At 48.4% G+C, this 16757-nt stretch overlaps 1 protein-coding gene across 1 annotated transcript; it reads right to left on the reverse strand.

Annotated features, from left to right (window-relative positions):
* Window positions 1–1208: 1208 nt before the first annotated feature.
* On the reverse strand, window positions 1209–12441 carry EIF2B4 (eukaryotic translation initiation factor 2B subunit delta). Its single transcript, XM_056852621.1, has 11 exons — window positions 12213–12441; window positions 11253–11438; window positions 11068–11150; window positions 9168–9259; window positions 6735–6849; window positions 6575–6651; window positions 6367–6469; window positions 4654–4781; window positions 3190–3367; window positions 2338–2518; window positions 1209–1414 (listed from the first exon to the last, which is right to left on the reverse strand). Exons 1-11 carry the CDS (start codon window positions 12439–12441, stop codon window positions 1215–1217), a joined length of 1572 nt encoding a protein of 523 aa, XP_056708599.1. The 3' UTR covers window positions 1209–1214.
* Window positions 12442–16757: the final 4316 nt, after the last annotated feature.

The following is a 16757-nucleotide window of genomic DNA, read 5'->3' on the forward strand; positions in this document are numbered from 1 at the left end:
TGGAGGGAAGGTTAAGAGTACGATCTGGGATTCCTGCTCTGCCATGGAAGCTTGCTAGGTGACCTTGGGCGTCAACCCTCTTAACTTAACCTACCGGTACCTCACAAGGTTGTTGTGAAGATTAAATGAAGGTGTGGCGAACAATGTACGCTGCTTTGGGTCCCCACTGGGGAGAAAGTAATAAATGAGGCACTGTCTGTCTTGCGTCCCCAAAGTCCAGAGAGCAGGCAAAGGCAGCACAGAAATATTCCAGGTTGTGTGGTACCCTTACTCCCTGATGTTTGGCCTATGAAATTAGCCACATCCTCAAAGAGTCCCCCTCCCACCCCTCATCAACCTGACTTCTCATTGTGATTTGCCCAGCCTACACAGCTGACACTGGGTTACTTAGCTATAAAATGAAGATTTCCACCAGATCACACAAGAACTCTTGGCTGACTCAAACTTGCAATAATGGATTTAACTGAGTTGGGTCCTGCTCAACGTGGCCAATCAGCATCAAGCCACGCAGGTGCCTGCAGAGGCCAGACTTCCAAAGCCATCGGTTACGTGGAGGGGAAGGCGTGTGTGGCTCAGGTTGTAGACAGGCCAGCAGGCTCTGATCCACTGGAATCACACCAGAGAGGTCTTGCTGGTACGTTGCCAGGAAGAGCAGGAAAAGGAGGGACACATTACGGCCCCTGCAAAGCTGTGGCTAATTTCAAGGGGGAGGCCTGGCAGCCCTGTCTCCCAAACCAGGACACAGATGTTGAGCCTAAGGAAAGGCACTCTGCAACTGCTCACACTTATGGTTTCATAATTTCCTGGCCTGAGCCCTGCCTCCCAGGTTGATGGCCTGTGCAGATGGTTCTCACATGGAGCAGCCTTATACTGAATCAGACCATTGTTTCATGAAAGCCAGCATTGCCTATTCAGACTGGCAACAACTCTCCAGGGTCTCCTGCATTGTGCAGGGGGTTGGACTAGATGACCCTGGTGGTCCCTTCCAACTCTATGATTCTGGCTGAGGTCTTTCACATTAACTCCTACACGATCCTTTAAACCGGAGGCTGAACCTGGGACCTACTACATGATCTACCACTGAGCCCCAGAAAGTCAATTCTGCAGGGGAAGGGGAGGATGCTGTGGGGCATTGCTCAGAGTCATGTCTCAATTCAGGGACGCACACACGGCACAGAGCAGGGCACACAAGGTTTATTCACCCCCCTCCCACATCACTGCTCCACGTTCTTGACACGCAACACAACAGGGACAGAGGTGCAAGGGATCATCCCCAAGTCTGTGATCACCAGGTCCACCAGCTCCATGGGGGTCACGTCATAGACCAGATTGAGGAGGCGCAATGACTTGCTCTCTTGCCAGCCGGCCAGCGGGACCTTCCCTCGGTGCTGCACTATCAGGTCATCAGGGTCATCTGCGGGGACAAGGGAAACAAGAAGAGTTGTTTTTTAAACCCCGAATTTCTCTACCTTTAAGGAGTCTCAAAATGGATTACAGCCGCCTTCTTTTCCTCTCCCACAACAGACACATTGTGAGAGGGTTCGGAGAGCGCTGTGACTAGCCCGAGGTCACCCAGCAGGCTTCATGTGGAGGAGTGAGGAATCAAACCCAGTTCATGTCAGAGTCCACTGCTCATGTGGAGGAGTGGGGAATTAAACCCGGTTCTCCAGATTAGAATCCACCGCTCTTAACCACTATGCCATGCTGACAAGTGGGCTGGGGCTCCCTCCCTCCCTGAAGCATAAGCAGTGGGGCACAGCTGGATTTGCACAGCCAGGCGGGTATGCTGGGGTTCTGTGAAGGAGAAAGTCCCTCCCTGCTTCCAGGACTAGAAGCCTACTTCGAAGTCCTTGATGACATCCTTGTCTTTCAGGGACCAGTCCTTAGCAGGTCTGAAGAAACAGGATCTGATCGCAAATGGCCAACCTAGAATTTGCCCAGTCCCACCTCTGTCACCTTTCCCCTTCCCCCCACCTTTTGGTGCCCACCTACTACCCTAAAACAGCAATCTGTTGGCCCGAACCACAAGAGATGTGGATTGCACAATTGGCTGGACCAGCCTTTGGACAAGGTAGAAAGCAGCAGCTAACATGCCTTCTGCTTGGGCTTCAGTCCTGCCTGCCTCCAGGATCAAGAGCAATTTGCTCACTGGGCAGTTGGATTCCCTGCTCAGGCCTGGGGGTCTCAGCTACTCTAACCTCTCCCCAACCAGGATTCTTGCAAAGTAAGCATGTGCTATAAGCCCCTGTGATTACTAAAGTCAGGGCAGGGCAGAAATCCAGCAGGATAATGCCAGATTCCCCACCCTTGTGGGGCAGCCCCCATGTAACAACGTACCAAGTTCATTGGAGACAAAGGAGTCGGTCTGGACCCGGTCACAGAACTTGTAAGTCTCGCAGCAGACCAGGACCGGCACATTATGGGCCTTGGAAATCAGGGCAATTTGCGACGTGCCCATCCGTGACATCACAGAGCCATTGGCCAACAGCGCGTGAGCTCCCAGCAGAACCTTGGAGACCTGCCAGGGTGGGCAAGTTGGGCTGTTAATTCCCTTTCAGCCAAATGAACACACGAAGCTGCCTTATACTGAATCAGACCCTTTGTTCACCCATCAGTATTGTCTACTCAGACCGGCAGCAGATCTCCAGGGTCTCAGGCAGAGGTCTTTCACCTGCCTAGTCCCTTTAACTGGAGATGCCAGGGATTGAACCTGGGACCTTCTGCATGCCAAGCAGAGGCTCTACCACTGAGCCACAGCCCCTCCCAAATCCTCGAGAGCCCCAAAGGAAACCCCATCCAATCAATTCTCCCTATTCCCAACGGCTGCCATACCAAATCCAGGGCGAGCAGCCACCTTCCCCCCTTCCCTCTAATTCCATCAAACCACCAGATTTTGCTCCTCTGCCCAGCAAAGCCACCTTAGACTGAATCAGATCCTTGGTCTATATCAAGCTTAGTACGGTCTACTCTGACTGGCAGCAGCAACCCAGGGTCTCAGGCAGAGGTTTTTCACATCACCTGCTATCTGATCCTTTTAACAGGAGGTGGCAGGGATTGAACCTGGGACCTTCTACATGCAAAGCAGATGCTCTGTCCCTGAGCCACAGCACCTCCCCAGCTCCTTTGCCCACATCATCTCTCCTCCCCTTCCAGTCCCTAATTCCTGCCCTTTCCCACCAAGCACCCCACCTCAGGCAACACATAGGAGATGGCGTTGATCAGCACGTAGCTGCAGCAGACACCCTGCTTCACCAGCCGATGTAGAGTTTCCCGGCCCTCCAGCCGCGGCCGACTGTCCACCACCACCACTCGGAAGGCACGGCCCTTGGTGTGGGCATCGCATAGTGTGCGGCTCACCAGGGAGGAGCTGCCGGGCAAATGGACAGAGAGGCAGACAGCAAGGAACCTAAGCCACAGGCCAACTTGCCATCCATGTGACCCATATGCCCACTCCCACAACTCCCACCTTAGCAGGAAGACACTGCTTCTTTCTCCCTTCATTTACAATATACTCTTAAATATAATGAAATTTGGCAGCTACCGGGTCAGGAACCTAAACCACAAAGTGACTCCTGCCAACAGGATAACTCACATCTCTCCCTGACAGTGTTGTACTGGCTACAGTAAACACCTGCTCTGCATGCGGAAGGAGAATCTACGAACAAGGGTGCCAGCTGCAGAACATCAAGACTGACCCTTTCTTTCCCTTCCTGTCTGCAGGGTATAAAGCCAAGAAGCAAGTACAACCAACCAGTGCTGAAATACCAAACGTAACCCCAACAACAGCACGATAGGCTATCAATAAACAATAAAATCCCAAACATTCAAACACATAATGATTTCATTGTAATTGGATGACAGAAAGCATATCGTCACAAACTAACATCCAGGATAAGTTCATCAGTCTTTGGAAAAGTACCCAAAGCGGTCATTACTTGCTGGTCCTATGTGAGGAAGGTTGTTTATGCTCAAACCTCCTCTTTATTACATGATATGTAGACTGATAAAGTTATCCTTCGAAACGGCAGATATCCAGTTCTGTCTCTTCCATCAACATTACTGTTTATTCATCATATTATTACTCTGTTGGGACTGTGATATACCCATTTACCTGCTCAAAGCAGAATTTGGACAATTTTGTCTTACTTTGAGCTTTTCCGCATTAGCTCCTGGATGTTGTTGGAGTTACGCTGGGTATAAAGCCAAGACATGGGCAGAGTACAGACCTTTTGGCAAAAGCCAAGGGCTCTTGGCTCTGAGCCCATGGCCTGCAGTCCTTGAATGAAGAGCCTACTGGATCTAGAACCAGCCTATGATGTGTTCTTGTGCTTTATAAGGTCCATGCTTTTATGCTGAGCTGGGTTTTTAATGCTGGGTTTTAATTAATATTTTTAACGCTTTGTTTAAATTGTTTTTATTTTGTAGTCCGCCTCAGGCAGGTTCCTGGACAGGTGGTATACTTTCCCCCCTAATTAATAAACAATAATAAATTGCCTTAATAAATAAAGCCCTGGCAAGCAATGGAACGGTGCTGCCTGACTTGGCTGGATCAACAGCCCCCATTCACAGTAGCAGTTCTGCCCTCCACTCCACCCAGGCAGCAGGATTTCACCATCCTGACCACCACCACCACCCCCGGGCATAACTCCGTACCATCCGTATACCAGGATGACATCCCCGTCGTTGATCTTTTCAAAGGCAGACTTGGAGATGGCTTCAGCGGCCAAAACAATCTTCTCCCGCACGTACTTGTCAATGGCTTCTTGTAGTACCCTCTTGGCCTGTTGCGGGAAGGAGGGTCTGGTTACATTTGGAGAGATCCACATCAAAGCCCCACACTCCTTATATTGCTCAAATTGATAACCCCACCACCAACAACACATACACACTATACCAAGTTGGAAAGAATCCCTTTCTTGCCCCTTGCAGGGCAAACTGAAGGTCTGTTTCCCCAAAGAGTTTCCACCTCACTGACTAGTAGGGGAAATGAAGTGGCAATGGGGGAGAGGAAGTGATGTACTGCAGCTAGGAACAGACAAATGTATTTGCTGGACATTTCCTCAGCTAGCCGTTAAGTAGATACAACAATTATTACCTGGAAAATCACCTACATTAGAAGTCACTGGAGACAGGCTGGATGAGGAAAGCCTCTCGATGTATTTGGTAAAATAGGCTAGTGATCTGGCCGCAGTGATTTACGCTCTGATCCCATCCAGGTTAGATTACTGTAATGCACTTTATGAGGACTGCCTTTGGAAACTGTTTGGAACCTTCAACTGGTCCAAAAATGGGGCAACCAGGTTGCTGTAAAGAGCTGGATACAGGGACTGTTATCATCCCTCTGCTGAAAGATCTCTGCTGGCTGCCTGTCTGTTTCTAAGTGCTGGTCCCCCCCCCCCCATATAAAGCTGTAAATGGTTTGAGACCAGGGTACTTAAAGGACCACCTTCACCTGTATTGTCCACCCCACCATTTAAGATCATCTTCAGTTATCCTGTTTTTAGAGGTGAGGCAGATGGCAATCACAGACAGGGCTTCTTCAGTGGTGGCACCTCACCTTTGGAATGCCTTCCCCCCATGAGGCTCATTTGGCACCTACCTTACTTTCTTTTAGGCATCAGGCCAAAACACTTCTATCTTTCAAACAGCTTTGGTCTGCTTCTGGCCCAAGAATCATTTTTATTTACATGGTTTTAGGCCGCTTTGTGTGTATTTCATGTTGTTGTTATGCCCTGGTTTGTTTTAATGGCATTGGCTTGTTTTTAATGGCTGTGTTTTAATGACTTTGTATTATTATCTTAGGCATAAGCCACCTTGAGCAGGTCTCTGGAGAGGCGGCATATACATTTTCTAAGTCAATAAATAGATAGGACAAACCCACAGCGCTACAGTGGAGCATGATCTGACCTCCAAAACCAATATTCATGACCTGCAACTTTCATAGCTGCAGGACTGCCTCTACCCAATGTGCCCGCAAACTGGCTCCGATCATCATACTTGGGTTTATTGGTAGCTTCCTCACTCAGGTCAGCAAGATCTGTCTATGTTCAGGCATGCACGTTCTCAGCAGCCACACCAATGCCATGAAATGGGCTTCCCAAAGATGCGCGGAGGACGCCAAAACTGCACAGAAGCCCTGTGGAACTTTTCAGACATGCCTTTGGCAGCCTATGAGTGGAGATTGTGGCTTGTTTCCTTTTATTTGCATTTGTGAGACAGTATTTGCTTTTAAATTTGACATAATCTGCTTGGAGTCCAATTGATGGGGAGAAAAACAAAGCACTCAAACAAATAAATGCCCCTGAGGACAGCCGCTTTACCCCTGCGGCATCCTGATCCTGCAGCTCTGGGGAATAGCAAACTCACCTCCTCCTCTCGCATGCTTCCGGGCAACCCTGAGATCTCCTTCTTGAGGAACTTGATGGCGTTGCCCATACTGGCCGAGAGGGGCCGACACTGGTTCAGAAAACTGCAAAGGAGAGCAGCACTCAGCCCAGCCTTCAAGACACCTCTCCCTCTCCAGTAACACCTGGCTTCCCAAAGACCAAAAGCAAACCCCCTAAACTCCTGTCACCTGATGTAGGGCTTCAGCTTGTTCACCAGGTCCCGTGAGAGCTCCTCGTTGGCAGGGGTGGTGTAGTCTGCAATGACCTGAGGGAGAAAGAAGCTGCTGTTGGGAAGGTTCCTTTGAATTCCCAGCAAAGCAGAACCCCACAAGCTCCCCTCGCACATACCTGCTTGAAGACACGCAACAGAGCAATGCAACGGGCATTGGAGCCATTGATAATGCCCTGGGAATACTGGAGGCCAAGACGCACCACTGCTGGATGGATGACAGACGCAGGAATGCTGGGGGTGGACGGGAATTAAGAGATTACTAATCTACAGCAATTTATTTTTATTTATTTAAAAATTGTGTCCCACATTTCAATTCTGGGAATGGTCCAAAGATGGCTTAACAAGTAAAAGCAGTGAAATAAAAAAGTGTCCTGGCCCATGTGGGTCAGAGAGGGAAGCTTAGTCCATCTGCCTGTGATTAACACATTAACACATGAATCTGCTTTATACTGAATCAAACCCTTGGTCCATCAAAGTCAGTATTGTCTACTCAGACCAGCAGTGGCTCTCTCGGGTCTCAGGCAGAGGTCTTTCCCATCACCTACTTGCCTAGTCCTTTTCACTGGAGATGCTGGGGATTGAACCTGGGACCTTCTGCATGCCAAGCAGATCCTCTACCACTGAGCCACGGCCCCTCCCTTCAACATGAAGCTGCCTTATACTGAATCAGACCCTTGGTCCATCAAAGTCAGTATTGTCTACTCAGACCAGCAGCGGCTCTCTGGGGTCTCAGGCAGAGGTCTTTCACATCACCTACTTGCCTAGTCCATTTCAATGGAGATGTGGGGATTGAACCTGGGACCTTCTGCATGCCAAGCAGATGCTCTACCACTGAGCCACGGCCCCTCCCTTCAACATGAAGCTGCCTTATACTGAATCAGACCATTGGTCTATCAAAGTCAGCATTGTCTACTCAGACCGGCAGCGGCTCTCCAGGGTCTCAGGTGGACGTCTTTCACATCACCTACTTGCCTAGTCCCTTTAACTGGAGATGCCAGGGATTGAACCTGGGACCTTCTGCATACCAAGCATATGCTCTACCACTGAGCCACAGCCCCTCCCCTAATGGAGATGCCATTAGATGGAGATGCCAGCAGCAACACAGCACTCCATGATTGTTTGACTGCAGTGGGGTTGCTGTGAATGGCTATGCTATGCTCTCTGCACTTTGCTGAGGTCTGTTTCCTACCCTTACTTCTCCTCTGCAGAAAAGGCAGAGGAGACCAACTAGCTGTGCTGGATTTCGCAGTGTCAGGATCTTGGGGTTGTGCTCCCTCCCCCCAATGTCCCCAGGCATTTCACACAATAAAATAAATTCACACAAAACCCCACGTCTCAACACATCTTAAAAGAAAAGTGTGCATGCAGGGTGGGGTGAAGGAGGTTATTAGTGGGCATTTTTACTACCAGGTCTGGACTGTGATGTTAAGACAGGTCAACATCAAGATGAGCAGAGGCTCACTGGGAATTTTCTCAGTGAGCTACAGGAGCAGCCTGAACAGAAAAAAAATAACATCTTCGGGAACTTCCAGAAAGAAAAATAATCTGAGAGAGAGGCCCACTTTGGCAAGGCTTTCAGGGACAAAATAAAATGAAGGAGGCCAAGGGTCCATCTCGTGGCTGCTGACGCCACTTTAGAAGCATTGTAGTTTTTTAAAAAATTGTACAAGACCCCAATATGTATTGGGCGCATGGCGCAGTGGCCCCAGGAGCTCTTGTTTTCACCCCCATGCCTTTCCAAGTGTAGAAACAGCCATGCCAAACCAGGGACTCACAGCAATTTTTAAAGAACCACAAATGCTTCTAAAATTGCACAGGCAGCCACAGGATGGACCCGTGTCATTTGTAGCTTGGCTCTCAGTGAAACCTAAACAGAGCTATACTTTTCTAAGCCACTGATTTCAATGGATTAGAAAGGTTTAATTGTTTAGGACTGAACACTCATGAAGTTGTCTTATACTGAATCAGACCACTGGCCCACTGAGGGCAGTATTGTCTACTCAGACTGGCAGTGGCTCTCTAGGGTTTCAGAGGTCTTTCGCATCATCTACTGCCTGATCCTTTTAACTGGAAATTCCAGCAACTGAACCCAAGACCTTCTACAAGCAAAGCAGCATCTCTTTCACTGAGCTACAGCCCTTCCAGGTAACTGTTGAACACATCAAGTGGATAGATCATGATGGGTAGCCATGTTAGTCTGTCCGTAGCAGTAGAAAAGAGCAAGAGTCTAGCAGCACCTTAAAGACTAACATAATTTCTGGCAGGGTATGAGCTTTCATGAGAAATAGCTCACTTCTTCAGATACAGGGGATCCACCAAAGAATGGCATCTAAGTGCTGACAGCTTCCGAGGCAAGCAAGTAGCAGGTTCCCAGTCTCAACAGGGCCTTTATCCAGGCCTAAGCAGGATGGCCAAGGGTGCGTTCTTCACCTTTCCCTCTTCTCCAAGAGCAGTCAGCTTCAGCTGTTCAGCTCTTGGCACCTCCTTTGAGTCTCACTGTGATGGGAGTCCCTTTTGCAGGTTTGCAAAGCCCCCACACCACCACTCACCTCATTTGCTGTGTTAGCAACACTTTGCGACTGTACTGGTGCAGATGGGAGAAGAGGCTGACTTTGGCACCATAATCTGGTCTCAAAGGCACCTGGGCAGAAAACGATGATCAGAGTTGGATGGCATCTGCACTTCCTAGCTACCAGTAAGAGCTTCCTTTCTTATGTTTAACCCTCTCCTAGGGCTCTGTCGCCCTGACTTGGATGGCCCAGGCTAGTCTGATCTCGTCAGATCTCAGAAGCTAAGCAGGGTCAGCCCTGGTTAGTATTTGGATGGGAGACCACCAAGGAATACCAGGGTTGCTGTGCAGAGGAAGGCACTGGCAAACCACCTGTTAGTCTCTTGCCATGAAAACCCCCAAAAAGGGGTCGCCATAAGTTGGCTGCGACTTGAAGGCAGTTTACACACACATACACAGGGCTCTGTCACTCACCAGATTCCCATCACCCCACAAAATTTCTATGTTTTGATTTGCAATGTTCTTGCATGCCCCCTTATAATTCTGGGGTGGAGGGCAAAGTGAGTTGCCTAAAGCCTCCAAATCACCTTCCTCCAAGGCCAAAGCTCAACTCCAACCTCAGACCAGGCGGCCACACTGGCCTAGCTCTCACCGCCACCCCAATTCAAAACTTACGAGTGGCAGAGTACAAGCCTCCCCAGAAACCACACCTTTGGAGTAGAAACCCCTGCCTTAGTCCCTCAAATGTTTTGGGGTTGGCCGCCGTTGATCCTGGCGAGGGCACCCTACACATGTTGCAGGCATACACCTCAGGGCCAGTGGCGGACTGGGTCTAAAAATACTACATGTAAATACAGATTGTAATAACTGAATTTTTAAATTCTTTTTAAAATTTTAAAGAAATAATTTTAAATAAATCTATTATATTCAAGCTACTAAAAAGTCATTTAACATTTCAACATATTGTCCAATGTTTAAGGGGGGCCCACAGGGCCCACTCGCCTTCAGGCATGCTGGCACCCTGGCCAATCCGCCACTGCTCAGGGCTACTTCCCACAGCTAAACCAAATCCAGATAAGCAAGGTGCAACTCTATTGGAGGTAGCCATCCCCCTCCAATTCCAGCAGGTCCCCCTGTTGGGTCTTAACGTAGTGAATTTCATTGTATTTCAGACAGTCAAAGGTTAAATTGTTTGTAACCAAGCTGACCAGATCAAAAGGTGATGTGATCTACAGTATGTGTCAACTAGCTATTGGTTAAACAGGACAGTTGTAAAAGTATTTGCATATTAGGAGCTTCTTCTTTGTTTAGCAAGAAGCAGCCACCGCCATTGTATTTTAGATCTTACTATGTGAAGATGTGGCCACACATAATACCATATAAGCCACGTGTTTCTTAAGCTGTAGAAACTCCCAGATATGAATCTGGGAAGTGATAGGAAACTTAGAATGTAGTAAGGAATTTATTATTTTAAAACTCAAGTTACCCTTCCCTGATGTTAGTAAGACAAGTCGATTTTTGCTAAGAGAACAGACTGCGAGCCTTTATTGTGTGCGCGCAACCTTAATGAGCTTCTAAATATTGTTGAAGGCTTTCACGGTCAGAGTTCATCGGTTCTTGTAAGTTATCCGGGCTGCGTGACCGTGGTCTTGGTCTTTTCTTCCCTGACGTTCCGCCAGCCGCTGTGGCCGGCATCTTCAGAGGAGTAGCACTGAAGGACAGAGACACTGTCCTTCAGTGCTACTCCTCTGAAGATGCCGGCCACAGCGGCTGGCGGAACGTCAGGGAAGAAAAGACCAAGACCACGGTCACGCAGCCCGGATAGCCTACAAGAACCAATTAATTAGCTTCTACCGCTCATACCATTAATATCCAACGATCCATTTCCTCTGACAAGGGTATTAATTCCCATCACCATCACCCCCAGCGCCGTCCCTTACCTGCTGGCGCTCCAGCTTCTTGGCCAGTTTCTTGAGCGCAGCCGGGTCGTCCACTTGCACGTGTTCGGGGAGCCGCTTCACCACTGGGATAGACGGGGGTGTGGGGGGAGAGAAAACCGGGTCAAGGGCGAGGCTGACCCAGGGAGGGCCGTTTCCACCTGGCGGGGGTGAAAGCAGAGGCCTACCTGGCTGGGCCTCGCTGGGCACGAGGCGAGGCTTGGCGGGCAAGGCCGCCGCCGGGCTCTGCTCTCCTTTCTTGGCCTTCACGGCCCGGTCGGCCTCCTGCTTGGCCCGCCGCTCCGCCCGCAGCTCGGCCTTGCTCTTGCCCCCCATGGCCTTGTCGACGGCCATGGCAGGGGTCGGCGGCGTTCCTAGAGAGAGGGTGCGGATCAGGGCCCCGGCGGGGTTGCCAGGTCCCTCTGCCCCACCGGGAGGTTTTGGGGGTGGGGCCAAAGGAGGGCGGGGTTTGGGGAGGGGCTTCAGTGCCATAGAGTCCAATTGCCAGAGCGGCCATTTTTCTCCAGGGGGACGGATCTCTATGGGCTGGAGATCCGTCGTCATAGCCGATCTCCAGCTAGTACCTGGAGGTTGGGAAAACAGTCTAGGAGCGAAAAGCATTTACACACAAGGTGCAATTTTTATATAAGCTACTGAGATTCCTATAAGCATGCAATGTACAAATACAAGTCACCACAGTATAACCAACGCATGGTATGTACAAAATAGACAAACAAAGGAGCAAAAAACCTTTCAAAGGTCTCAGCAGAGTACCAAGTATGCCTAAGTTCAATTTTCACATGAGTGAGAAGCCACCATCTTCAATAGGAGTTTGTAAATGTTTTTTCGCACCTTGTTCGCCAATGTTTTTCGCTCCTAGACCGTTTTCCTAACCTTTAGCATTGGTATAGAGGTGCCTGTTTCTCCCCCAGCACCTGGAGGTTGGCAACCCCAACCCCGGGCGCGGCACCCCCCACCCCAACCCGAGGGGCGAGGGCAGGGGGCGCCTTTTGCCACCGCGACGGGGGGGGGGGAGACTTCCAGCTGAAGCAACCCCGAGAGGAGCGGTGGGGCAGGCGTCTGCCCACCTCCCTCCCTCCCTCCCCCCCTCCCCCTTCCAGGAGGCCGGGCCGGGCCCCATCGGCCACCTGAGGTTGGCTGCAGCGGAGCGGTGCTGGGTGCAGGCGGGACCAGGGGGGCCCTCTCCTCCTGCGGCGGCGGCGGTGGTTGCGGCGGCTCCTCCTGGCGGCGCTGCTTCTTTTTCTGCTGCTTCTTCTCCTTGCGGAGCTGCAGCTTCTCCTCGCGGGACAGCTCCGCGCCCGGCGGCGGCGGCGGCTGTACGCGCTCCCCGGCCTCGCGGTTGCTGCGCTCCGCCATCGCCCCTCTCTCTCTCTCTCTCTCTCTCTGTCGATGCCGGCTAGAAGCCGACGGCTGGCGACTGGAGCCGCGAGACAGCGACCCCTGCCGGAGGGGCTGCGAAGGCGCCAGGCCAGACGGGGAATGGGGCGCGGCCGCCTAGAGAGGCTGGACTGCCGCTGCTCTCGGCCAGGGTGCCGGCTTGCCCCATGGCGAACATTAGACCATATGTTGAAAATGTTTTTTTTATATATATACATATATACATATACATATATATATATACATATACATATACATATACATATATATATAGAGAGAGAGAGAGAGAGAGAGAGAGAGAGAGATACACACACACACATGTGGATAGGTTAAATGAAAAACAAGAAAATATATATATGTGTGTGTGTATGTGTGTGTGTATATATATATATATATATATATATATATATATATATATATATATATATATATATATATATATATATATATATATATATATATATATTTCTTATTGTTTTTCATTTAACCTATCCACATGGAAACCATATCCAATAGTAAAAATAACAGCAGTGATAAAAAAAACAACAAGAAGTCATATTACCAATTTAACAAGGAAATGACTTCCCCCTCTCCCTCTTCCTTCTAAAAATAAATTGTATAAGCTTTTGCTAACGGAACTGATCCCAGTAATATTTTAATTAGCCTGTTCTTATCCTAGCCAACGTTATTGAATCCCAATGTAAAATTGATACCAAGTATAGATATGGGATTAGATCAAAGAATATCCTTTAAATGGTCCCATTGAAAATTGATTTTCGCAGTAAATTCTCCAAGCCTCCCATTCCCCCCAAAAATGTTGAAAATGTTAATGACCTTTTTTAGTAGCTTGAAAAATACTCTTATTCTGTATGCAACTAAAATTTTAATTGTACCTTTTTTCCACTTATGTATTTTTTGAAAAAATTGATTATTTCTTATAACAATTAACTGATAGCCTTATAGTTGTGGGTCTCCTGGCAACCAATATTTTTAGACCTGGTCCACCACTGGCTGCTCTCACCAGCCCTGGCCATACATATTTACTCCCCGGGGGAAGCTCATCTAAGATTGTGGCAATGCCCATGAGGATGGGGGGTGGGGGTGGGGAGAAGAGGGTTGTTCCTTTTCCTGGACAGCTGTGCACACAGTTTAATCGTCCCTGCGCTCCCGAGTTGGACAAGCAACCATGGAAAGGGGGCGTTTCTTTTGTTCTCACGTCTGGATCAGGCTAGCCGGATCTTTTCAGATCTGGGAAGCTAAGCAGGGTCAGCCCTAGCTGGGAGGCCACCAAGGAAGTCCAGGATTGCTAGGTGGCACATTATATATAGGGTTGCTGTATATATATTATATACAGGGTTGCTATGTGGAGCATGTATATATGGTATAGCCCCCAAGAGGGGCTATACTATATATATATAATAATTAGTATGTTAGTGCAGTACCCACTGACTGGCATGCTTGCAACATACTAGTAGCTTCGTTTGCAGTTTAAAGGAGACGTATGAGTTAGAAAGGAGCATGGGTGAGTTGTTTTTGTCTTGCCAGTGTCCTGTTCAAATCGGGCCTGAGATTATGCAGATTTAGGCCAGTCTAAGACCATTGATTTCCAATGTTTTAGACTGGAGTAGCTCTGGACATTGTTGCACTGTGAGAAAAATTCATAGAGATATGCTTACAGTCTAATCACAACATTCATTGTATTTATTACCTTGTTTTTTACTGCATGGTCTTTGCAATCTGTAGTATGGGATGCCATGCCTTAAGACAGTTTTCATTGTTTTCTAATTCTGTAATCCTAGTGGGTTCTAGATCAAGTCAAGGCTGAACTGTCCTTAGAAGCTAAAATGATTAAACTGAGACTGTTGTACTTTGGTCACATTATGAGAAGACAAGAGTCACTGAAAAAGACAACAATGCTAGGAAAAGTGGAAAGCAGCAGGGAAAGGGGAAGACTCAACATTAGATGGATTGACTTTATAAAGGAACCCACGGCCCTCATTTTGCAAGACCTGAGCAAGGCTGTTAACAAAAGGACATTTTGGAAGACATTAATTGATAGGGTTGCCATAGATTGGAAGTGACTTGATGGCACTTAACACATACACGCAGTCCTAGCCCTATTGCATTGCTTATTGGGTGTCTTATTTTATTTTATTTTGTGATTTATAACCCGCCCTCCCCAGCCGAAGCTGGCTCAGAGCGGGTAACATCATATAAAAAACATCACTACACCAACAATAAGAATCTAAATTTAAAACATTAAAATCCCAATTAAAACACAACATTACAAAGTTTCAAATGGCACCTAGCCATACTCGCATTTCTGGGTGTTTGCAGCAGGTTACCCCTCCGTTGACATCAACAATATAACAGGAAGGAGGGGCAATAGGGAGGCCAGCAGATGATATTTGCGGCTATAATGCTGTCTCGCTGAATTTTTGTATGGTTTGTAATCCTCCTTGAGTCTCAAAGAGAAAGGTGGAAGGAAATAAATAAAATCTATGGCTATTAACCATAACGGCTAAATGAAAACCTCCAGCGTCAAAGATCCAGCAACTCTGAATACTGGATGGAGAGATTAACAGCTGGGAAGGGCATAGCCACGAAAAAAACACAAAACAGGATCCACTTAGTGACTTTTATTTGCATCGGCCAGAATGACACCAAACAGTGTGTGCATCCTGTTTCCCTCAGCGGCTTGTTGGCCTCTGTGGGAAACAGGAAGGCTGGTGGATTTTTCATCTCTTGATTCCTTCTTGTGTTTGTCTCTGTGTCCAGTTGCTACTAGTCATGCCTGGTGAACAGCAGGAGGGAGCAGAGGCTTCAAAAAGTGCGACTCTCACGAAAGACCACCCCACCCAACCCAGGCGAAAGAGCCCAAACATCTGTCCGATAGTAGAAAAGAGCAAGAGTCCGGTAGCAGCTTAAAGACTAACAAAAATATTTTCTGGCAGGGTATGAGCTTTCGTGAGCCACAGCTCACTTCTTCAGGTGAAGAAGTGAGCTGTGGCTCACGAAAGCTCATACCCTGCCAGAAAATATTTTTGTTAGCCTTTAAGCTGCTACTGGACTCTTGCTCTTTTCTACTACTGCGGACAGGGGCGGTGTGTGGTGTAAAAGGGAGAAAAAGGCCTCTCTCTGCTATCTCCCGCTGTTGAGTTGTTTCTGAGAGGTTGGAGCCCAGAGGGACGATCTCCAGCCCTCGCTATGGTTCCCAACCAGGGGTCCGTGGACCCCCAGGGGCCCGCGAGAACTAAATGAAGGTCCGCGAAACAAAGTTATAAAGCTCCCGGAATATAACCAGACCGAATCAAAAGATACCCAAAAGCTGATTCGCAATCCTTTTGGTATTGCTGTTGAAGAGGTTGCAGAAGAAATCCAGGAAGAGCTCACTGAATTCCAAAATGATGGGCACTGTAAGGATGCGTTTGAATCCGTTTCTCTTGAAGAGTTCTGGTGTAAAAAAGCAATTTCATATCCTACAGTTCGGGGATTCGCCTTGCGATAGCTTATGCTCTTCTCCCCAACTTATTTATGCGAACAAGGGTTTTCTATTGGTTCTTGTAGGTTATCCGGGCTGTGTAACCGTGGTCTTGGAATTTTCTTTCCTGACGTTTCGCCAGCAACTGTGGCAGGCATCTTCAGAGGAGTAACACTGAAGGACAGAGACACTGTCCTTCAGTGTTACTACTCTGAAGATGCCTGCCACAGTTGCTGGCGAAACGTCAGGAAAGAAAATTCCAAGACCACGGTTACACAGCCCGGATAACCTACAAGAACCAATGAACTCTGACCGTGAAAGCCTTCGACAAGGGTTTTCTGCTTGGCTTATAATTAAAAACAAGACCAGAAATCGATTGGAAGCAAGTGATGATATTCGCGTAAGCTCTGAGCAACAGTATCAGCCCCGGAATCGCCCAGCTTGTAAAAAGGATGCAAGCTCAAAAAATCACATTGATTTACAATTAAAAGTTCTCTATCATAAAAAATATATTCAAATATTAATCTGAGTTTAATGTTGAACTAACAGTTCTGATTAAAGTTTATTGTCAAAATCTCGGAATTTTTGTTTTGGACCTTGGGGTCCAAAAAAGTCGTCGTGGTCCCTGGTCAAAAAAAGGTTGGGAACCATATAAGCAGTAGAAAGACCGCTTTCTAGCGCCATGGTTCTTGCTGCCTCCCCCCCCCCTTCTTGCTTCGGCACTTGGTCCATCCCGAGCCGATCCATTCCACGCCAAGGCGGGAGGGACGGAGGGCCGGCTCCGAGCAGGGTGGCCGCCCCCCCCTCTCCCCGC

This window comes from Euleptes europaea, chromosome 7 (genome assembly GCF_029931775.1).
Source record: "Euleptes europaea isolate rEulEur1 chromosome 7, rEulEur1.hap1, whole genome shotgun sequence".
Lineage (NCBI taxonomy): Eukaryota > Metazoa > Chordata > Lepidosauria > Squamata > Sphaerodactylidae > Euleptes > Euleptes europaea.